Below are 24,899 nucleotides of genomic sequence, written 5' to 3'. Positions count from 1 at the left end.
CTTTTTCAAATTAAATATTCAAATTCTTTACTAATTTCAACAATAATTTACTACTACATATAAAAAATTAAATAAGGGTAAACTAGGAAATACCTTGACAAAAATTAATTTTCCAATGACATTAAAGAAGAATTCTTAATTCGTGTGAAAAATGAAACAAGCCTCTGTAATTGGGATAGAGGGAGTAACAAGATACATATGTTACATGTATAAAGTGAAATTTCGTTTCCCTTCTTGATTTGGGGATTTCGGCCAACGTGCAAGTGTGTAACACAATATGTCATCTTAAAAAGTAGTATGTTAGCTGCACTTGAAATTTGAAATTTTTTATAAGATGTTATGAAAGATGTCACTTGAAATGTTTATTTTTTAATAAAAAGTGACACTGTGTCTTTCAAAATTTTTTGATACCTCAAAATTTTGAAAATGTTACACCCCCTACCTAAACCGCTTCGGTCACGCACTCCCCGAAGTTCCACTTGTTCACCCGAAGTGGTTTCAAAGTGGTTTCCACTCTTGACAACCTCAACATGGCGAACTGCAAGGTGAAGAGTCGACTGAAGCAACCGAAATGTCCCTCAATTCCGAAGCATTCAGATTCCTCCACCGCCACTGTCAGAAAGATATCTGTCAGGATCCCTTTGCCTCCAAAGATCTATTGATGTGACATCTCCATAGGTCTAGTTGATGTAACTTATCAACTCAACTCAGTAGAACTAGTTACCCGTCCACTATAGACGCGGCTAATTGACGCCTATGAGCGGACGCCTCACATCTTCAGATGCATACACGTGTCTCACATCCAGTGTTGCTCTACCTCTATAAATACCCAAGGTTTGGCAAGAGATAAAGGTAATGAAACACTTATAACTTAGCTCTCCATACTAAAACATATATATTTTCCTCCCCACTCTCTTGCATAACTTGAGCATTGTTTCGATCACCCAATGCTGACTTGATCGTCGGAGTGTATGCGGTCGCCACCACCACCGTTGGTTCCGACCGTGTGCTTCTAACCGTGCGTTGTTGTGCGCAGAAAGGATTACGTGGAGTAGCTTTTCGTTGATCACGTGAAGGGTCCAATTCTCGAGGTCAATAGAAAAGATAATAGATTTTAACGGGTAGACTGAAAAAAATGCGTAATTAGACTATTACCTAACAAAAATTAAAATATCATCACATAATTAGCACTAGATATTGGTTTTCAACTTCCTATTAATATATTTTTATATTTAAATGAGAAAAAAATAAATTAACTTATATTTGGAAAATAAGGTGGATAGCGTAGTAATATAAAAATTTGATCACATTATAGTGACGATTTAATGATGAATCTCCACGGACTATAGAAACGACGACGTCCTCACTTCGTTCTTATTTTTCTTCTCCTCCACTCCGCGAAACCCTACCTGCAAACCCTAAGTAAGAATTTATTCTGTTAGATTTAGTATTGTTATCTCCATTGATTTGTTTTGCAATGAAGAAATTCTGATAAACATGATTATAAAGCAAGATCACACCACCAGTTCTTCCGCCAACGCGTGCGGCAACTGCGGTGTGGAGGAGCGGCGGCTACTCCACCACGTCCGCCACCGTGGGATCTTCCGTCGGCTCTGTTCCACCTGTGTCCTCCGCCTTCACCCTCAATCATTCTGCCCCTCCTGCTTCCAGGTCTACCCTCCCTCTCCACCACACGACTCCATTATCACGTGTTCCAAATGCTACTCCTCTTCCCACTCGTACTGTGTCACCTCCCCCGCTTCTCCAGGAAACCTCTATATTTGCCCCCTCTGTGTTAACCCAAACTCTCCAATTTTTAACTTGAAAAAGGAAACGGAAGCGAATGTTATTGGCGAGGGTGAAAGTTTGGACGTCAGTGGAAATAGTGAGGTTTATAGGGTGATTGATAAGACTGCAGCGAAGACCTTGTTGGCTGCAGCAAAGATTGCCGCAGCGTCTATGTCTAAGGCTGCTGTGGCAGCAAGAGTGGAAGCTGAGCGGAGGGCGAAGGAGGCTGCATTCACAAGGAAAAGGGCAAGAGAAGCATTGGAACATGTGGCATACTTGGTTGTGAGGGAGAAGGTAAGAAAGAAGGAATCAGCTCTGTCGATATCACCTCCGGTTTCCAGGCTTAGTGCTGGTGAAAATGTGCCTCATTTGGGTGGTGGAGGTGGAAGTGGTGGGAATATGGATGATCTGGGTGTTGGTATTGGACACGCGACTAGAGAAAAATGTACTAATGTTAATAATGGCAGCGGTGCTAGAAGTGAAAATGCGGATGGTGGTGTGAATCCGGTGGCAGTTGTGGAAGAGAAGACAAGTTCAACGGGAAATGTGGATGGATTGGATAATTCAAGTCGGGAGTTGGCAGCATTGGATATTGTGGAGTTGAGGGGAAATGAGAAAATGGGTGGAACAAAGGCTTCAGATGAAGTATCAGGGAAGATTTCTAATGATAATTGTGTGCAAATGGATGTTGAAAAAAATGGAGACATGAGAGTGAGTTCTGGATCCAACGATGGGAAGAATAACGTTGGTGGGGGTGAGATGTTGGCTGATTTAGGTTCTGCTGCAGAGAATCACAATTTGCGTGGGGAGAATATGGAGGAAGTGATTGAGGGGATAGTTTTGGTTCCACGTGTTGAGGATCAGATGCAGCACAAGGAAAATTATGAAGGACAGCATAATAATGGGACACAGCAATAGTTAGGAGGTGTTTTTATGGGTAAGTCATTTGAATATTATGAAAATCAAGATGGACTTGTAACTTTTTTGAATGGTTAATATTCTGGGTGTTTGTTCATTTAGTTATAATAGTGGTTTCTGAATTCAGGTTTTCTGATAGCATGCAGAGGCTAGTGGCTATAATTCTTAAGAATGTGATCAGTATTGTGGTAGACGTAGTGAATTATATCTATTTAGATTAGTAGATTTTTATATTTGTCTATCTCATCAATCTTGTGCCAAGTTTTATGTAAAGATTTTCTAGAGCTTGTAATGATATTCTGTACCTCCCCTTTGTTTTGAGAAATTGAATCTGAACTTTGTTTCTTCCCTTAAATGTATCAAATGGTTATATCTCTCTGTTCTGGTGTTACAGTGTTAAACCAATAGTCTTCCAATTTCTCTCATGGTATTGTCTTACTGAACATGGATTACGAAGAATGATTTATTTCTTAGCATTTTAGTGAAATGTTGGTTCGAAATCTACCAATTGATTGGTAATGTAACTAGTCATTGCACCGAAGAACCTCCTCAAAGTTGGGAAATGGAAATTTGACTTGGCCTGAGTGGTACAGATTTGGTCAAGTGGAGTTTTGTTTGTGTGCTGGACTTTTTAAACCAAAGATAGATTCAGATGATGTTGTCATGTATTTTTATATGCCCAACTGGCAACTGGAATGCCTACACAGTTTGTGTATGCTGGAGTCTAACACATATGCATGATCCGTCTTATGATTCTTATGTTGATTTTCGAAATGTTTTCGAAGAGGTGTCAAAATTATCTATCCAGGTTAGGGGAAGAGTAGAATCAATTTCTGTTTTGATTGTAGAAACGTGCATTCTAAATGCCCTTTTCTATTTTATCTATATTCCATGAAACGAAGAGAAAACTCTTTTCAAGCCTCTGTTATTGAGATGAATTTTACATCGTATGGATGCAATTTTTAAATGAAAAATACTATTATCGCATAATTTTGTGTCTGTTGCTGCATTATGAGACGCTAAGAATGGATTCTCTCCTTTTCCGTTGTGCGGTTGATGTATAAATGTATAATAACAACATGAAATGAGGTATCTGACAATCAATCTTGATGGTGTTGCCTAGACCAGTTTTTTTCATTTCAGAACTTTAACATCTGCCCAGATGATAAAGTTATCATAGCTTCTTCCTCAAGAGCATGAAAACCGGTATTGTTTTGAACAATGAAATATCAAATCCCTCTCCTCCTCTGATCATTAAATAGATTTTTTTTTATATTAGTTTTGCACAGGCTGCTATCATAAAGAAATGGAATGGATCATCCTATCTAGGCTAGCAGGAATCAATTCAGGTTTGCGGCGAACAAGTTGAGCATGGTAGTTTCATGCAATCTACCTATTTAATCCAAATGAAAGAAATACTGTCATTTGATTTGTCAATGTGAAGTCCTGGACACTAAATAATACACAGAATAATCGCAATTAAAGAAATCTGCAATACAAAAAGTGGAAGCACAGTGAGGGGGTAAAGGTGGACTGTGATGTGCAGGCACATGGTGGCTCACACTGAATGGCCCCGAGCATTAACACAAAAGCAATGGGCCACAAAGAAAGCAGGCTTTATGTCCAATTAAAATTGGAAAATAATTAAATCTTTAGCCCCAGTTCGGTGGCGATTAATTTGAAAAAAACTATGTTTTGAATAGTATTTTTATGGGAATGTGTAGTTAAAAAGTAAGGAAAAATGGGCTTACGTGTATAATTTTTTATTGTGTAAATGTGTGGTTGAAAATGAGATGAGCACAAAACCTTTCACCCACAGAACCTCCTCTGGGGGAAACATAGACAGGGATGGAAAGGGAAGAGCTAACAACAGACAAAGATGAAGTGAAAGAACAAAATATATTATTTCTGGGCTATTCATTCATCTCTATTTGGACAATCCTACTATAGCAGGATGATTATCTGATCAAATTTAACTTTTCTAGACATTAGGTAAAGCCACCGGTCTACCTCTACAAGATTAAACAGAATACCTTCTCTACATAAATAATGAGCTAGTAGTAGAAAGTGCAACTAGTGACAACCGAAGTGAAACTTGAGCAGACTACAACTGCGAGCTCTGCTAATTTTTTCACCGTGAAGAACAGTCTGAATAGCCCAAAACTGATATGCTAGTAGAGGGATGAGCTTCTGACCCATTAATCCATTCAGAATGCTAAATCTTGATAATCCAATATGAATTTCCCTGTTATTATGAATGCCGCTGCAGTAAGGCAGCCAATAAAAGGCTGCAAAGAACTTGAAGCAGATGTCGAGGTATCAAAAACAGGAGGGGGGCTATCTCCAAAACTTGTAGGGAATCCTCCTAAAGTCGGACTGCTAGAGTTTAAGACGGATGGAGGAGTACTTGTGCTGAAATGCATTAGATTTCATGGATTACTATCCAACATTGTGAGATCATATAAAACACAGTTTGCGGACATTAGAATTATTCTTTACCTAGGTGGTGTTCCAGATGGAGATGCTGTTGTTGGTGGTGTTGGAGTTCCCGAGACTGGAGATGATGTTGTTGGTGGAGGAGGAGTTGCTGAGACTGAAGATGACGTCGTTGGTGGTGGAGGAGTTGCTGAGACTGGAGACACTGTTGTTGGTGGGGACGAAGAGGAGGACGATGTTGGGAAAATGCAAGATCCCACGCCTATATGTAAATCAATAATGGGTAAACAGTTAGCACTTGAAGTTCTAAGTGACCATTTCATTTAAGAGAGAATTTTCTGTACTTACTAGGATTCACATTGGTTATCGCAGCTGTCCCAGCAAAGTCGCAGCTGGTCTGCACTGGATTCTTCTGATAATAGCTGTTGAAGGCATATGATGCATGGTTTTGCAAAGTGTTAGGATTATAACAGGTAGCGCCCTGCTGGATGGCCGAACAATCTGCTTTTCCAATCCCACAAGCATAATCAAGAGCCGCTTGAAGCGAACTCTGTTGTGCACCAGTCTTTGCCACGCACCAACTCTTCCCCGTAGTTGCTGGAGCATTTGTTGCTGCAGGAGGAGTCACCGGAACGCCTACTCCAGTTGGGCTAGGATAAGTTGTTACGGGGTTACTCACTGGTTGACCCCCCGGTTTTGTGCTCGGGGTTGTAACTGGTGCTGGTGGATTAGCTGGATTTGTATTAGGTACAGGCACAGGGTTTGTAGAGGGAATAGTGATAATTGCTGGTGCTGAATTATTCGGAGACACGGTCACTGTGACTGGGGTTGATGGAAAAACTACATCATGTTGAATCGCTTCATAGTAAAATATTTGTCGTTCTTCAACATCCTTGAACAGATATGCTTCTGTAACACGGAGAATGCAATTATTTTTCGTGCCATTTAGACTTGTATGGTCATGTGTAAGCTTGTTCTAGTCCAAAATCACTCAAAAGTAGCATCTTTGATCACTGGATCTACAAATTAGTATCACATTTAACCATTTACTTTGGCTCTGATCCAAGAAACCAAAAGCACATTTTCTTCACTTGATTTTATTACAAAAACACATGGAAAAACAATCAAATTTTTTTTCTTAAAAAAAATTTCTCCGAAATCCTATAATCACCAATAACTTGAGCAAGATCCACTAATGGTATACAGCAAATGCAATATACAGATTTAGTACTTACCAGAAGAAGGGACAAGAAGAGTAGACAGGAAGAATAAAAACAGAACCTCTGAAGCTGGAATAGCCATTCGAACCAGAAACTGTTTTTGGGTGTTTTTGGATACAGGAGAATAACCAAATGGAGTGTTAATATGAGGGTTTTCACAAAACATGACACAGATATGAAAACATGGTCATTGAGAGAGTGTGAGAGGGAGAGTGAGAGTGAGTGTGGGTGTGAAAAGGTAAAAGGAAAAGAGAGAGGATTGGTGTGACAAAGGCATTAAAAAAGAAGGGTGATTACTTTGTTACTAACGAAGTTTGAAAATGTTGTGCCTCTAACATAGAAACAATTTTTAAAAAGGCCTTTGGATAAATGGCATGGCAAGGTGGTGTCAAATGTTTGGCTAACCTTAAAACTTTCTAATTTAAGCGTGTTTAAATAAGTTACAATTTTTTAACAATAAAAAAAGTACTTATTCTTACAATTAAGTAGATGGTATATTACATTTAGTCCCAATTTTTAGTGTCCCTCCACTTTCTATGTACAATCTTTAAAATCGTAATATCCAAATCTCAACGTTAACTATTTTACCATTTTCAATCAAACATTGTGTTGATGTATCAAGTAGAAAGCACATAGTCAATTTTTTGAGAGGGAAAAGCATCTTGACAATATTAAAATTGCACTTTTAGCACCCAACATTTAAAATTGTAATTTTCAATCCCCAAGGTAAAATCAGATTTGCATAAACAGTCCTTTTTCATCACTCTCTATCACATTTGGCGTTAATGTCCCGTGAAATGCACGTGGTTAATTTTCAGAGGACATGTCAATTGTGGTAGAATGTGATAAAAAGGAATAATTATGCCATAGGAGTTAAACAATGGGAATTGAAATGAGTGATTTTATAGTCTGGGGATGAAAAACATAAAGAGGCTAAAGAATAAGGATTAAATATACAATTTTTCTAGATAATGCATAATCTAATTAATAATTATCAATAAGTTACTTTCTTTATTGCCTTTCATTTCTTTTATTATTGTTACGGTCTTATTCGGATATAAAAAGCAAGATAGTGGGACCATCCATGTGATTTTTGTCGAATAAAAAGTACCCTGTCAGCCGAAAGCAAAATAGAGGCCGTTACATGATTTTAAAATTTCAACGAATGTTTCAATTTTCAAATTAATGATTGACTGATATTGTCTGCTTTTGACATCTGAGAAGCGAGTTTTTCAAAGAATATATAATTAGAACATGTTTGGGAGTGATTTTGAGATTCGATTTTTTGACCGTTAGAAGAAAAGTGGGGTCACTTGTAAGAGAAGAAGTCAAATATGACGGCTGAAATAGTGAAATAATGGTCAAAAAATCAATTTTTTGAAAAAAAAAATCACTCCCAAACAGACTCTTAGTGATTTTGATAATTGATTTTTTGATCTTCAAGAAAAAAGTGGGATCACCTGTGAGAAAATAAGTCAAAAATTACTGCTAGAATAGTAAAATAACGGTTACAAATTTTTGGAATGAAAAATTACTTCCAAACGGGATCTTAAAAAGTAAGGAAAAATCATAAGTTCATGAGTAAAAGTATTTTGATGAAAATTAATTTTGAGAAAATCAAAATTTGGATGCCATTATTCTACCATAATTCATTTTTTCCATCACATCAAGTGGGGCCTACGTTATAGCATGTGAATGAGCAATTTTATTCTTTATGAGCCATGCTCCCTGTTTCGGGAGGAAAACAGGTCCCTGTCCCCAACCCGGGAGATTTATTCATTCTTTATTCACCCTTTTCCATTTCTACCCCCATTTGTCAAATTTGTTGACAAATTGGGCTTGAGTGTTATGGGTAAAATAGGTAAAGGAGAAGGCTAAATAATTAAAAAGGTATAACCTTTTGTCATTCATGTGTCAGGCGGCAGAATTTTTGACTGCTCAAATTACTGTGTAACGGTAAAAGATATTCTACAAATGAGGTTAAAATGAGTATCAAACACGGACTTAATCACGGGGAGTTTGAACATTTTGCAACAACTGAAAAAGATTTTGAGTTGCTGCATTAAAGTGATGGGAGAAACTTGATTGATTTCTTACATGAGCACAACGAACATGGACGACAATGTCTTTGTTGATACAATTATTTTCTATACATTACAATTGTTCTTGCAAGAACATCGTTTCATTATAAATGATGTATCATCGATCATTGAACAAAACTTCACAGTTTCAACCAAACTTCTCGTTAAAGTAGTATCGTAAACAAAGATATAACACAAAACTGGAGTTGGTTTTTAAAAGCGAAACAAATGCTTCTTCTCCGACGACATGCTTCTTCACAATTCATGAAACAAATAAGTCGCTAAAGAAAGAATCCATGGCTGCATCTTTAGTTGAACCATAGCTGTTCAGGCACTTCTTCAAAGTAATTTTCTACCATTTTTTACTTAGACATTTGTGCTGTCAACTTAATGGGACCCGTTAAATCATATTTAATGTCCTAAACAATCTGTCATGGGCTTGTCCTAGCTGGAATTTTATAATGGAGCGGGATAACACGTCATTAACGGTCCATCTTGATTCACATGTCCCATATTCTTTTGTGTGTGTGTGTGAGAATTATTGGCATAAGATAGGCTATTTAACCCCTAACTAAATTCCTACTTCACTCATCTTTCTTGTACTTAATCATTTTATATTTTATAATACCGACGAGTAACTTCATCGTCGCCAGAGATGGCAAAATGGTCGAATAGCTCATCAGTTTGTCGAAACTCGGCTCATGGTAGCTTGAGCTCTTGTGGGTTAAAACCCGAGTCGAGCTCGGGAGCTGGTTGTGAGCACGATCCACTAGCCTAAATTTCATGAGCTTGGCTTGGCTCGTGAGCTCACCTTAGACGAGCCACAAGCTCGCCAACTCAGCTCATTGACAACACTAATCATCGCAATGTAAACAGTTGTCAAACCTTTTTCTAGAACATCGTCCTTTCCCTTCAATAGGCTATCATTGCACATGCGATATATAGGTGGATGAGAGATGGCCGGGAGATATTGATGCTTGATCCTACCGGATTTTGAGGTCAACGACCACACTAATTGAAAATACATGTTATTGTATATGGTACAAAGGAAAACTCATTTTGTAATGTCCTGTGCCAAGTAGTAACAAGATGATGAAAGTGGATAGTGGTATAAAGGAAAAACTCTTTTGACGCATCCAATAAACAGTTTTGATTAGCCAATTTGCAACTACATCTGTGTCCCCAAATGTGTGTTCACTTCCAATCAGTATGTCCCAATCCAAAATAAGCTTTAAGTTCCACAGCTTGTAAAACATTTACGCTCCTTTAAACAAAGAATTATTCACATCAATCATTTCTTTTATTTGTCTTCCTCAAGAGTAAATTGCTGAGTTTCACTGTCAGAACCCTTCCAACTTAATAGAATGTCTCTGTTAAAGAAACAAGGGATATTCCTTAGATCAAAACGTGGCAACAGGAATTAATATGATGTAATAGATAGGTGGTATGACTACTAAAACAGTGCAAATCCCGGTGTTCAAATTCATTTTCTTGGAATCCTTTAGGCGATCATTGTTAAGATTTGGGATTCTATCTTAAAAAGTCAACCTTATTAAGAGAAGTAGTTCAAACCCTTTACAAATTAGTCTATGTTTTCAACTTTATTCAATGTAGGATTTTATCTCTTAGCATTCATTTTCTGAGCCGTGCTTCCCAATCCCAGTTTTCCCATACTTCTAAGTAGTTCTTCCTGCTGTATAATAATTCTTCTCTGCTGAAAACTGTGTACTAACTACTACAAACAGTGTAGAACTAAATGGAAGGTAATATGTATGCCTAAAACGGGCTCACTATGTGATTTATGACTCTTTCGAAAACTTCTTAGAATCTACCGATAAAGCACAAGTAGCTATATATTGGTTTGAATCTAATTCATGACTTTTGGGATCTGCGTGCTCCTTAGTTAGAAACTCTAAGAGGTCCAAATAAATTGGATTTGAGTATGTTGAGAAATGACAAATAATCTTGACAGAAAATGGCATTTTCAAAATACACGACTCATGCTCGTTTAAGTTCTTTAAATTTTATGGGTGACTTAATTAGCTACTTAGATTAATGCAATCAGTTATATTTGTTGACCTCTAGATTAAATTGGCATGATCCAATTGATCATCGACGTCGAGTTGGTTAATGTGAATCCCCTCTGCTATGTACACGTCATGTAATTTATATATATAATAATACTCAACTATTTTCATATAACACAATTTTGAGAACATTATAAAAGGTTTGATTGTATCCTCAAAACCTATCTGCATTTCTGTGTGGATCACAAAGTTGGTGATGACAAATAATGTTTTAAAGAAAACATAATTGTAACGTGCCTTGAAGCCAGTTTTGTTACATTGAACATCATGATCTTCCTCTACTCTTCTTTAATTCTAGAGATAAATTTATCGAACAACAAATTTAGCCCCTTATTTCACTCTCATTTTTTTAAATTTATCTTTCCTTAAACTCATTTTTAAAATTATATTTTATTGAACCGACAATTTACACACACACACACACTATATATATATATATATATATATAGCCCTTGTTTGATGTCAATTATTTCATCAAAAGGAGTTTTTCAATAGTGACTCTTTGGAGAATGTGTAATTAAAAAGCAAGGAAAATATTTTGCATGTAAATTCAAAACTTTTTCCTACTTTGAAATAATGAAAATCAATCAGGGACACAATGTACAAAATTATTTGTCACCTCAAAAACATTCTAAGCAATAACATACAAATTAACTGTACAAATATGTTATGTGCTCGTATAAAAGTGATTTTTTTTAAGAATATATAATTTTAAAATAAGGAAAAAAAATAAAGAAAAACATAAATTATTTTATTTTTTTGAAAATACATGATTAAAAAATGAGTGTAAGAAAAATAAATTTTAAGTAATTACTCACGAGCACTATGCTTACGTTTGGTTTTCATTTTCTCAAAAACTTAGTGTGCCTTTGGTTGACTGTTTCAAATTATTTCATATTTCAATATTGCAAAAAATTTGTTATGATATTTTTGAAAATTCATTTACGAAAACATAGGTAAACTTATAACAAAGAACTCGAAACGTATTTTTGATGTTTTAAGTGTTTTCGATGAAAATTCTAAAAATACTCAAAACATGAAAAACAATCATTTAAATAAAATTTTGGAAATTTTAAATTTTAAATTTAAAAAATTAAAAATCAAGAAAAATAAGTTCAAAAAATAAATATTGAAATTATAAATATTTTATAAAAAAATAAAAAAATTATAAATAATAAAAATAGTTCAACCTCTTACATTTATTTACATAAAAATTGTAAAAAAAAAAAAATTATATTTAAATGAATATGGATAAAAAAAATTCCAGTCTATGCCATTAATTTTTATGTTACTTTCATATATTTTAAACTCACTTTATTATTTATTTTATTTTACTTTGTAGCGAGAAAGAATATTATAAAATTTATCAATTTTAAAATGTAATATTACATGATAATATATTGACATAAAATGTTATATTTTTGTTGAAAATCCAAAATTTCATTGAATAAAATATTATAAAAATAATTTTTCAAAATTTCAAACCAAACGTATTTTCTTATTTTCTGTTTTGAGAAATAAATTTTTTTTCTTTTTCAAAATGATAAATCAAACTCATTTTTAAAAACTTAAAACAAATCCTAAAAATAGAAAACTGAGATGAACTTTAGCCCTTATTTGATTCCTATATTTTCAAAATATATTTTTATTCTTTTCTTTTCAACCACACGTTTTTCAATAAAATAATATTACACATAAATTCAAATTTTTCTTATTTTGTAGTTATACATTCTCCATTAATTTACTATGTCAAAATACATTTTTAACAAAAAAAAAGGGGGGGTTCAAACAAGCGTTCAAATTCAAAACAGAAATACATACTAAATGAGCTCTCTCTCTTTTTTCTTTTTTCTTCTTTCAAAAAACTCAATTTTAATCACACGTTTTTCCATAAAATAATATTACACGTAAATTAAAAAAATTTCTTACTTTTTAACTATACATTTTCAAAATAATAGTAATAAATCATTACTTCAAAATAAATCTACCCTCCAAAATTGGGGCTCAAACAAGGATTATATAAAAGAATAATAATTGTTTGGGCTACTAAACAACAATTATAAAAGAAATAATAAAGTATCTTCCCCCAAAATAATAAACTAATCATGGCAATTAAACAATGGCTCAACTTTGACTGTCACACACCCCCATCATTGCATACTCCTCTATAACATGTAAAATGCCCTCGGGGTATAATTCAGTGGTGCAAAAGATAGGAGTGAGGTAGTCTCAACCTTACTAACAGTCACAGTATGAGAGTTCGATTTTTCATATATGTAATTGGACTTTTTATGAGCATCAATATACGGGCAAACTCTTGTTCCCTAACTTGTTGGAGCACATCCCACCATTTACCTCCCTCACTATGCTCCAAGGGCGGGATGGTTGGGATTCAACCTTTTTTTTTTTTTTTACTCTATAGCATGTAAAATAAATAATTAAAATTAGATTAATACTAGAAAAATCAAGGCAAGCAGTTCTCTCTGTCTCTCTTTATGCTCGGGTGATGGTGATGTGGGAATAGTGGCAATTAACCCTTTGATCAGGTTGATAGTTTTTTTTGTCCCTTGACTAGTTTTTTCATTTTTAAAAAATAACAAAAGTTAGTAATTTTTATTTTCCCCTATTACCCTTATGCCCTAAGAGAATAAAACGGCCATCTCATTTGTCTTTCTCAGGAGTTGAAGAGAACAACGCACCAGTCGGGAGAAAGAATTGAACGACCTCCAAGAACCTTCAAACCTTCAAAATTGAAGGAGAAATTTATGTACCTCTCTAATTTCGACGGCAAAAAGTTTTCATATTACCGGAGGAAATCTTCTAGGAGTAAGGAAGATTAAGCAAAAATTTACATTTTTTTGAAGGTATATATGCAGCTACTGATCTTGGTGGTAGCCTGAGATTTTTGACTCCCAACATATATATTTTGGGGGGAGACAATTCATTTGCTATTTTTTTGCTATTTTCTTGCTGTTGTTACTACGTTGGTGTGTTATTATATTATTCTGTAACTAGTTGTGTGCTTCCATTGGAATTCTGAACTCTTAGTTTTCGGAAAGCCATATGCTCATTTCTTAGCTGCTTCATTTGTTACTCCTTGTTTTCTGCATATTTTGCTTGTCATTTGTATTTTGCAGTTGAATGTAATAAACATATCATAATGTTCATAAAAAAAAAAGTCATTCGATTCAAAGAAATGATAGGTCAATTTGTTCGTGATTCTACTTTCTATTTTGTTTTAGAGACAATTTCGCAATTATATGCTGTGGCTAGTTGTAGTGAGGAAAGAACCTTTTTTATTTGTATTTTGCTAACTTGGAGCACACCAAGTACTTTTGTGTCTATGGAACTAAGTCTCTCTTCTATCTGTAATCACTTTATTATCATTGTATGAGTAGTAGTCAAAGCCAACCCCTCACCTAGGAATGGATGGTTTTATCAAGAAACTTGGGATATGCCAAAATTGGAAGCGATTCAACCTTAATTTTTTCTGTCGAGGGGTTCAGTAAGATCCTTATAGTATAGGTATGAAATGGTCGTTCTATCTTTTTCTCTTTTGACACCATACTGTGTAGGACTTGTGTTTCCAGTGATATGTAAAATCCCATTGATTTAAGAAGGTATTTGCTTAAGCTAGAGAAAGATCATCCATTTCTTTCTCTTTTATAATTGGATGGATTTGGCAGTGGTCAAAAAATCAAGTTAGATATTACCATGATGTTAACTGAAGTTTAGCCAGCAATAATAGGAAATTAATAGAAAAAATGCTTGCTTGTCAATTTAACTCATTTATCATGTCTGAGTTGATTCTGGTGTTGGCTAATCATAAAGTTGAAACTTTCATGTTATTCTCAAGTTGAAATAGTTAAGTAACTATGGTTTAATAAAACGTCATTCACCATGTTATATGAAGTAACAAAATTTCGACATTTGCTTTAAAAAGTTGCATCCTTACATCTTTTTCGTTCTGACATAACTGACTTATCTTATGCAGGTTTTTTCCCATCTCCACGAGCTTGGCCTACGATTTTTTCAACTTAAATTTACATATTCTTTCCTAGCTTATACTGGAATGTAACAAATTTTAAAGATCTTGTCAAATAAATACTTTTAATATTTTTCTTGTTTTGTTCCATTCCACTTTTGTTATTTATTCCATCATTTTCTTAAAACTGAAAATATAATAATCTTGTGCAATTTGCAGGATGGAGTGCATATACAACATCGATAATCAATGTGATATAAAGGTTACAACACGTTCGAATGTGTCAAATGTAGAGAAAGTATATGAAGCATTAGATAATGTCCATAATGAGATGTTTTTGAAGTCGTGCTTCGGTAAGCTGTATGACATCAGGAACATGAAAATATCTGCTCAACTAATTCACAACTTATTATTACGATGAGTTGTATCTGTCAATAAGGATGAATTGTGGTTTCGTTTAGGCTTGGGAAAAGCTGCTCGTTTCTCCCTATACGAGTTTATGCTCATCAAAGGATTAAACCCTGCTAATGAAAAGGAGTATGAGAACCAAATAAATGAAGATGGTAGATTGAAAAATAAATACTTTCCAACATCTAGCAAGGTTACGCCTAAAGAATTAGATGAGGCATTTGAAAAAGAGATAGATGACATGGATGACAAATACAAATTAGGTTTATTGCTTATATATGAAACAGTGTTGAGGTCTAAAGAAAAAAATACGTTATAGATCTTCGCACCTTAGATATAGTTGATGATTTAGATCTATTCAATGAATATCCATACGGAACTAAAAGCTTCAAGTTTACAATACATGCATTTCTGAGAGTGTCAAAAAATCCAAAGGCCAAATATTCTTTGTGGGGATTTCTACTAGCGATACAGGTAAATCGTCAAACTTGTGATTTAAACATTATTTTTATTTGATTTTAAATATTTGTAAACAACTTATACGTCTTCTTTTAGGTGTGGGCGTTCGAGTCTATTCCTCGAATAGCAAACATGTATCACGCTAGATTACCTATCAACGGGTTGCCGAGAATGTGTCGTTGGAAATTAACACTTACTCCTAATTCTCATGATATTGCTGAAGTCTTGGATGACCCACAAGTGAGTATATATTCTATATTGTAATTACTTTTGCATGTTACCTCAAATATTGTTAAAAGGACTTTGTTTGTTAATTATTCAGCTAAAAGTCCGTTGTTCATTGAAAGCTTCTCCTGATGAGACTGAACAACAATATATGAATTTTTTCGTTCAAGGAACTAGAAAAGAAGATCCAATCTTGGATGTTTATCTCTACGAGGATGGAGTATACCCAGATGTTGATGATGCAGTACTAGACGATGATCTAGATCCACCACAAAGCCAAAGGGAGAGAGTCTCTCCTAATATACGTGAAGATGATGTTTGTATATTTTTAATGTTAAATTATAATCTTCTATAGATGAATTGTTGCTAACTATAAGTTCTCTTATTCCATTAGGTGCAAAGTTCAGGGTCTGCTCATGTACATCAGTGTACTGTTCCTACAAGTGAAGACCTTCACGCAGCCGTCGAGCTTCTAGGGATTACGGCGATATGTTGAAACAATTGTTGCACCACGTGGAGAGGTTATCCGATAAATATGAAGAGATAAATAGGAAGGTCGATACTATAACAAATTGGATGAGACCGAGTCAACATCTCAACAGAGAACATTCATTTGGAGTTGATGGAGTATTTGAGATCGAGGGAGATAACCATGAGAAAGTTGAGAGGGAGATGGAGGGAGGGGACATTATGGAAGAGACTGGGACAGGGGACGCTGTAGGAGAGTTTGAGGCACGGAGCACCGTGATGGAGACAGTGGCAGGGGACATTGAGAGCGAGGCTGAGACGAGGGAGATTGGGAGAGAAGCAGTTGTAGGAGGCATTGAGATGGAGGCTGAGGCAGCGAGCGCTGTGATAGAGACTTTATTAGGGAATATTGAGAGGGAGATGAATGTAGTTGACATTGATGTGGGGATTAATGAGAGGACAAGGATGTACACTAAGGTTTTCACTCGTAAAAAGAGAAATTTAGACAGAACTTATCAACAAACTAATATCCTGATGAGAGATAAAAGACTTAAAAAAGTTTCGAAGTTAGTTTCCTCTCCATATACGAATGGAACTAAGTGGAGAAGATATATTGACAGCACGAGTGTTGATCTTTTTTGAGACATTGACCCGATTAAGAAGAAACATTTCTCTAAATGACACTCCAATTTAGGTGATAGGTAAGCATTTTTACCAATTCTTTTTTTTTTTTTTTAACTTTTCACTTGTATTCTTTTACAATTTTGTATTTTTCTTCAACGTCTCATATGAGTTGGTCATATCAACTTAGAAGATGCAAAAAAATGGTTTAACGATGTGTTGAAACCAGGGGGATGGTTTCTAGACGAAGTAAGTTGTTCGTCAAAATCCCGCAAGCGTAGAGTTCGTTGTACAAGTAATAATCGTGATGAGAGAGTTATCGTCCCACAGAGAATAAGGATCAATTTTAGTATATTTACTATATTTAATTCGTATTTGTAACTAAAAGACGATTGAGGGAATAGCTAAATAATTTTTATAACAACACCAAAAACTTGTTCGTCAAAATCCCGCAAGCGTACGGGTTCGTTGTACAAGTAATAATCGTGATGAGAGAGTTATCGTCCCACAGGGAATAATGATCAATTTTAGTATATTTGATATATTTAATTCGTATTTGTAACTAAAAGACGATCGAGGGAATAGCTAAATAATTTTTATAACTAAAACTTGTGAAAATAATTAAATTTGGTTTAAAAATTCAAATGTGTAAACGTATTGGATTTCCGACGCCATTGATCAATTCCTAGTTCTAATTCTCAACCAATAATAATTATCTCAATTTATGCAATTGCAAAGATCGATAATTCCGTTTTTATTTATTTATTTATTATTCTTTTTCAAGATATAATAAACCAGTAATTACCACGAGACGATCATATTCCTAGTCCGAATTCATATGGCCAACATGCATTGACAATTAGGATTATCATATAAGATCGCACACGCCACAAATACTATTCCTAATATTTATTGCACATGTGTCCCAATAATAGTATTCTACCTATCGTGAGTTTTTCAACACTACGAAAAAGCAACTTATTATCCTAATGATGCGGAAACATTAAAACAATCTAATTATGCATATTTTTGGAATCACAACGCAATGATTAACATAAAAACATAGGTCTCGAATTAAAACTAAAAATTAAACAATTTTGTCATCATCCAATATGTGAAAAGGAATTAGCCAAACATGATGCGAGAATTAAATAAATAAAAATGGAACGACATCACCAAAAAATTCGACAGAACGTGATTAATTTTTGTGTCAATGATTCTGCCGTCTCTTTCCTCTTCAATGTTTTCTGCGTGTGTCGTCTTCTTCCAGCAATTCTTGTCTCTGTCTGTATATATATATATATATATATATATATATATATATATTCTGCCTCAATGTTCGACTATTCCAATTTATGCCCATCTGTTCCTCCGACAGCTGCTGCCCTCTTGTACTTTGTATAATAAAATTCAGCAACCAATTCCCAGGCTGTCGTTCCTGTGCGTACGTATATTCTTCTCTGTTTCAGCCTCAAATTGCGTGAGAAATATATAATATTGTTCAGCAACTGGTAGCCCCAAAGTGTGCGTAAATAATATAGAGTATTGGTTGCCCTTTTTTTTTCTCCCAGACTGCCGTTTCTTGTGCGTATCAATATATTAAATTGGCCACCCAAAGCTCAATTCCCAGCCTTAAGTGTATGTATCTTTAATTCAGCAGTAGGCAGAATTCTCTTCCTTTTTTTTCTCTTAGCAGTCGACAATGTATATCTCTATATTTCCCCAGGCTGCTCCCCCTTCTTTTTTCTACATGTGTTTGTATATATATACCTCAACAATTAAACCCTTGTTGTAGCCCAATTAGGGGTCCAAAATAATATTAAATTTGAATTCCAAGGCCAGTCCAATTGAAGGCCATTTAATCAATTATTTTTCTCCCAATACTAAATTTTCGAAGCGATGCAAATCAATCCACTTTTTATAGTTAGACTTAGATTCCCAAAAATTGTATCCAATGGCCAATTTAACCCACGTACTTGGGATTTTGCTATTTCCGCCCGTTTTTGCTTCTTTCCTTTCATTCTTTTTTATTCGTAGAAATCCACCTATTAAACATAAAAACAACAATTTAGGAATATATTTCGCCAAAAGACTATTAAATATCGCTATTTTAGAGTCACGAATAAGTATATAAAATATACTTATCATAAGTATGTTAACTCATTACTTGTATTATTCCATTATCTTGTATATAACTATATATTCAACTCTCAGTATGTTGACATGGCATTGCAGTTGTTGCGATCTCGGGCAACCAAATATCCCAAGTCATTTAGTGATTCGCGAGCTATTTTGGACGTGCAATTTAATAACCTCTTGACCTTTGTTATGCTTGATTTACATGAGCGAGGAGATCATTTCAGAATTCCAGTAGAGCTAATGGAGTATATCATTGGGGTAAGGCCATCATTTGGAAGGAAATGGCAAGAATATACACATGTATATTTTTCGTTATGTACTCGTAGACATTGGCTCGCAATTGAGGTAGATTTTGCAAAGCAATAATATGTGTGTATGATCCTGATAAAGGTTGCATTACGAACAATGAACTCAAAAATGACTTGAAGGCTGTTAGTATCATTGTCCTTCTACTTTTGAAGGAAATCAACATTGATTTGGAGACAGATACTCTGGTCATAGAAAGAAGTACAAAAACAATTAAACAAGCCATTTCGTAAGTTTTTCTTATTACAATTCAATATTTACTTGTTCATATTAATTTAGTTATATCATTTCGTTTGCCATGATTAATTTACTTTGTTTACCATGATTTATTATCTTTTAAGGGCGATTGTGGTATGTACGTAGTAAAATGTATAGAATTCTTGAGCATCAACAGTCCTGTAAAACAAGTTAATGACTTCTATATGAATGGATGGAGGGAAAAAATGGTTGCCGATATTTTTGCCTTTGATTATGAACCTTAGGATCTTTTGATGTATTTGTATGTTTATGAGTTCTGAATGTAAATATAATTTTATAATTTATGTTGAATGTGGAGTTTTTTTATGTTATGAATAGAAGTTTATTTTTCAGGTTGATATAGTTTACATTATGAGGGAGATAATGTCGATTTTTTTTTTAAATGTTGGTTGTTTAATGTTGTAACTAACTATAATCGTTTAAAAGACTCCAGTCTTTTTTGAAAAGAACGCTTGTAGGCATCTTTAGTCTTTTTAAATGACCACAGCCATTTCATTTAAGACTATACAAAAGATAATATGTTAGTTAAACGTCTAAACTTTCAGATTGTGTTAGATTTCAACTTATTTCATTTAAAAGGAAGTATAGAAAGATGAACATCGTTTCATACAATTCATTGTACTTCACTGCACTCAATTCAAGTACACCATATTTGATTTTTAATTACATGACTTACAATTGATTTTGAACAAGTTAAACTATCATTTATAATGAAAGAAAAGATGTCTTTCAAACTTCTAACATTTTAAAATATGCTTGATTTCAACCTATTTCGTTTAAAAATATATAGGAAGGGAAACTCATCATTATACTCCATTACACATTGATCAAGTATATCATATCAGTATTTAAGCATATGACTTACAATTGCTTTCGATAAGTTCATGTGTAATGAAAAATGAGAGGCTAATCAAATAAGAAACCTTTTTAAACTGCATTTGATTTCAATATGTTTTATCTAAAAACGTATTAGAAGATGAAGTTTGTTGTATACAATTTATCGTGCTCCATTACATATTGTTCAAGTATACCGTATTCGATTTTAAGTACGTGGCTTACAATTAATTTTGAATAAGTTAAACTATTACGTATAATAAAAGGTGAGATATTATCCAAACTCAAAAGTGATAAATGAAAAACAATTACAGTTGTTTAAAATAATTGAAGTCATTTTCCTTTTAAAAAATGTCTTTGATTGTGATCTAAACAAATTTTCTATTTGCTGTGAGTTGGTCGCGACCATGCAAATCATAACCAGAGGCTTTTATAAAATAAAAAACAACTCTAGTAATTTTAAACGACTGCAGTCGTTTTTCTCATAAAAGGACTAAAGTTGTTTTAAATGACCAGAGTCGTTTTGAGAAATAAATGACTATAGTCGTTTAAATCGACTAGAGTTTTTTTTCGTCGTTCATTTTTTCTAAAAATTGTTATAGAAAGGATACTATAGTCATTTATGTAAATGACATTTAAGGCTTATCAACAATGTAGGAAAGGATAATTTAGACATTTTAGCGTAAAAGAGGCCTTCAAAACTTATTTGGAGTCAGTTAGGCCTCAAAAAGTTTTGAAGGGCTTGACTAGACCTTTTTTGAAAAATCCCCCTCTTCTTTATACTACAAGTAAAATTAGATTTAAAGAAAAAAGAAGAATAAAGAAGAAGTAGAAGATTATAGATAAACTAAAGAAGAAGAAGAGAAATTTGAAATTCCATAGAATAATAGATGAAACTAACGGTTATAATTTATATTTGAAAAATGGGTATTATAGTCATTATACACTAAGGGCATTTGGGATATTTCAATAATATGACAAGGATTATTTGGACATTTTAACCTAAAAAAGACCTCAAAAATATTTGGAAGATTTTTCTAAATGGCCTATCACTATTCATTCTTGCCAAAATGTCTATAATACCCTTAATGAAATGACTTGCCATATTTTGCACAAAATATCCCAATTTATTGGAATAGTTCCAAAATTCTTCTATTTCTCTCATTTCGAATTTTAATATGTAGTTCCATCCTTTGATTTAATTTTTAAGCATAATCTGTAATATAATTGTCATATAATTATTTAAAATTGTCATATTCCTTAAATGATATATCCATAATCTCTAGTTGAGAAAAAATATTTTTTATTTTTTCTAATAGTCTTTCTAACAGATTATTTAATCCTTTAATTGTATAGCCTGGCATCATCTAGATAATTCCTTACAAGTTTTATGAATAATAATAACACAATAGATAAGTTTTTTTTTTTTTGGCAAACATGAAAAGTAATAATCCCTACGATTCTTTCAAGATATTAGAAGAATTCTTTCTAAATTTAACAAAGACAATAATTTTAACTTACTTATGATCTTAAATCTGTATTCTTAGAATCGAGTGACCTTCAGGCTCTAAATCTGCAAACTGCTCCCTCAAACGGCTTTTTGCCTTAACGGAAATTCTGTTATTTCAGCTTCTTACCCTCACTGTATCTTTTTTTAGAATTAAGAATAAGGATCTTAAGTAAAGAAAATTCTCTCTTTGTTAAAGTAAGAAAGAGATTATCTTCTTCAATCTGTCAAAAATCTATGGGATAGGAAGTTTAGAAACTCATATTTTTCTGATATCAAAAGATTGGGATTTTATTTCTATAATAATTTATACAAGATTTCTATTGTATACAAGGGGTTTTCCAGAAAAACTGATTTTAAAGAAAGCTTAAGGAGAGAGAATGGTTTCTAACTCGAGATGTCTCATTCTTTTCCCAAAGACCTCTATTTATACATAACTCAAACTTGCTATTATTGATCTATTACATCATTGCATACATCAGAATTTGAAAAGGCTCACATGCCTCTCTATTCTTTTCCTCCTGGGGTCTACATTTTCACATGCATTTTTTGCTTTTTCATTAAAGGGACATCTTTTCCTCTATTATTGCCTCTCCATATTTGGCTCTATATGCAACTGGCTAGATGCTTTGGTAGTGGTAGGTCCCTTTCCATTCATCTTTTGTCGATCTTTTTAATATTGTCTGCATGTGGGGCACTCCCTTAATCTGCATGATTCTTGGATTGTTGTAGGACTTCTATTAATTTGATGAGTATCAAATTTCTGGATATATTCTTTCAAAATAGTATATTTTTCTTTTTCATTATTCGTAAGGAGTGTCCATCCTTCATATTGACACAAGCATTTGAATTTTTTATCATATAAGTTTTTTGCAATGTTATAAAGAACTTTCATCCCCAAAACTCTTCGGGATTTTATCTATGATTTATTGATTTTAGGCAATGGTTTATTATTTCGGCCAACTTCAATCTGAAAATCTCGGCCAACATATCCAATTGTGAGAATATGTTCAGCGGGATAATATATCCTTCCATCAACCTCGGGACTTATTGAATAAAATTTGATATAAATCGATCTCTCTTGGGCAATTTTTGAAACTTCTGCCCTGAATATGTCATCAAATTTTTCAATTTCTTTTAAATCTTTTCCTGGATAGATCAAATCCAGAAATCCATAATCTGCCGTCATTTTGACCATGAAAGGGTTTGTATCTTTGGTAATTATTAATTTGGGATAAACATGATCTCCTTATGCAATAAAATATGATTCATTTTCTTCCAATTCATAAATAATTTTGGCAAATGATATATATTCTTCTTCTTTTGATGATAAAGGGGTATCATCATCTTCATCAGTTTTGATTCTGATAACTCTTGTATGTTCATCACCATTTTTTATAGTCACCTTTCGGGGACTTGCTATGTCTCGTTTGATATTGCTGGGTCCACTGCTGCTTCCTGGCTGTTTACCTGTTTGTATTTTTGAGATTGTATCAATTGGTATTTCCTGTTTGGTATTTAATGACTCGAATTGTGAAGTAATATCAACAATTTTGTCATTCAATCTTTGGTATATTTGGAATGAGAATTAGAGATTTCCACCAACAATTTGACATTTTGTTGGATAGATTCTGCCATTTGCTCTAATTGTTCAATTCCAATTTTCACATCTTCTGATTCTTCCATGAGGAATTTCATACGTCTGTTGACGTCTATTAATGAATTTTTGATATTATCCATCTCCAAATTCAATATTCCTGCTCAAAAAATCTGCAAGATAGTTATTTATTCCTTTACTATGAATAATATCAAAATTGTAAAATGATAAATATGCTTGCCATCTGTGTAACCTTCTATATTGAGGTTCCATAGGTAACTTATTTCTAGTAAGTCCTGCAACTTGAGAATTATCAGTTTCAACAATAATTTTTTTAGATAAAAGGAATAATGAAAACTTTTTTATTCCTCTAATATTTGCTAACAATTCTTTTTCAAGAGTAATATAATTTATTTCTGTTTGGTTAAAAGTTCCACTTGAATATCTGCATATTTCATTTAAATCTGTTTTTAATATAACTGCCCAATATTTATCCGAGGCATCAGTATTAACAATTAGATTATCTTTTTCATCTGGTAACCTTAATTTTGTAAATTTTTACATTCTTCTTTTAATGATTTAACAATTTCAGTATGTTCTTTTTTCCAACCTTTAGTATTTGTTTTCCTAAATAGAATTTGTATTTTCTGTCTCTTTTTTAAGAGATTTTCAATAAATCTTTCAACATAGTTTAAACATCTTAAAAAAATTTGTATTTGTTCTTTGGATTTTAATTCATTTGGAAAGCTTTCTATCTTTTTAGATATATGAGTCTGTAATTTTATTCATTTTCTATCTATTGATAATCCCAGAAAATCTATTTTTTGTTTCTCAATTATAGATTTCTTTTTAGAAAGTACAATTTTTCTTTTTAGAAAGTACAATTCATTCCTTTTTGTATTCATTTATGAATTGTAACAAATGATTCATATGTTCTTTTTTATTATTAGAGCATATTAGTATATTATCTATATAAATAATAAGAAAATCACTAATATTGTTTTCCTTTTGCAAGATTTATTAGGACTTCTTTATTTGGTAAAAAGTAACCATCAAATTTAGTATATTTATTTAATTCCTTATAGTTTATTACCATTCTAACTTTTCCTCTAATCTGGTCAGAATGTTTCATAACCATAAAAGCTGGACTACTGTAAGATCCATTACTGGGTCTAATTAACTTTTGTTCTAATAGTTCTTTTATTTGAATTTTAAATTATTGCTATCCTGTAAGGAATACATCATTGATCTAATTCTTATTATAACATTTTCTGTTAATTCTATTTTAGCTTTAGGATGATATGGTTTTCAAAATAATAATGGGTTTTCTCCATAAATTTTTTCTAATTGTTCTATGATTTTTTCCATACTTATCTCTATTTCTGTTTTTAGGATCTTTTTATATGATAGTTTTTTTTATTTTTTAGTTCATCTTGTACTATTGGTCATTTTTTCCATTTATCACCATGCTGGGCTGACTGAACTCTGTAGGGTCTAAATTTTCTTGGTATTTTTAATAGATGTGCATAAGGTGTTTGTAACATTATCATGTAATTATTTTA

General features: G+C 33.2%; 2 protein-coding genes across 2 annotated transcripts; one reads left to right on the top strand and one right to left on the bottom strand.

The window, feature by feature from the left end:
* The first annotated feature begins 1,329 nt into the window (after window positions 1-1,329).
* On the top strand, window positions 1,330-3,061 carry LOC111411771. Its single transcript, XM_023042370.1, has 2 exons — window positions 1,330-2,725; window positions 2,834-3,061. Exon 1 carries the CDS (start codon window positions 1,498-1,500, stop codon window positions 2,704-2,706), a length of 1,209 nt encoding a protein of 402 aa, XP_022898138.1. The 5' UTR covers window positions 1,330-1,497; the 3' UTR covers window positions 2,707-2,725; window positions 2,834-3,061.
* Window positions 3,062-4,586: 1,525 nt separating this feature from the next.
* LOC111412507 (glucan endo-1,3-beta-glucosidase 3-like) lies at window positions 4,587-6,444 on the bottom strand. Its single transcript, XM_023043448.1, has 4 exons — window positions 6,378-6,444; window positions 5,491-6,051; window positions 5,206-5,404; window positions 4,587-5,118 (listed from the first exon to the last, which is right to left on the bottom strand). The coding sequence occupies exons 1-4, from the start codon at window positions 6,442-6,444 to the stop codon at window positions 4,914-4,916; spliced, it is 1,032 nt and encodes a 343-aa protein (XP_022899216.1). The 3' UTR covers window positions 4,587-4,913.
* Between the last annotated feature and the right edge of the window lie 18,455 nt (window positions 6,445-24,899).

The sequence above is a fragment of the Olea europaea genome, chromosome 16, assembly GCF_002742605.1.
Source record: "Olea europaea var. sylvestris chromosome 16, O_europaea_v1, whole genome shotgun sequence".
NCBI lineage: Eukaryota > Viridiplantae > Streptophyta > Magnoliopsida > Lamiales > Oleaceae > Olea > Olea europaea.
This window is presented reverse-complemented; position numbering and strand designations above follow the sequence as displayed.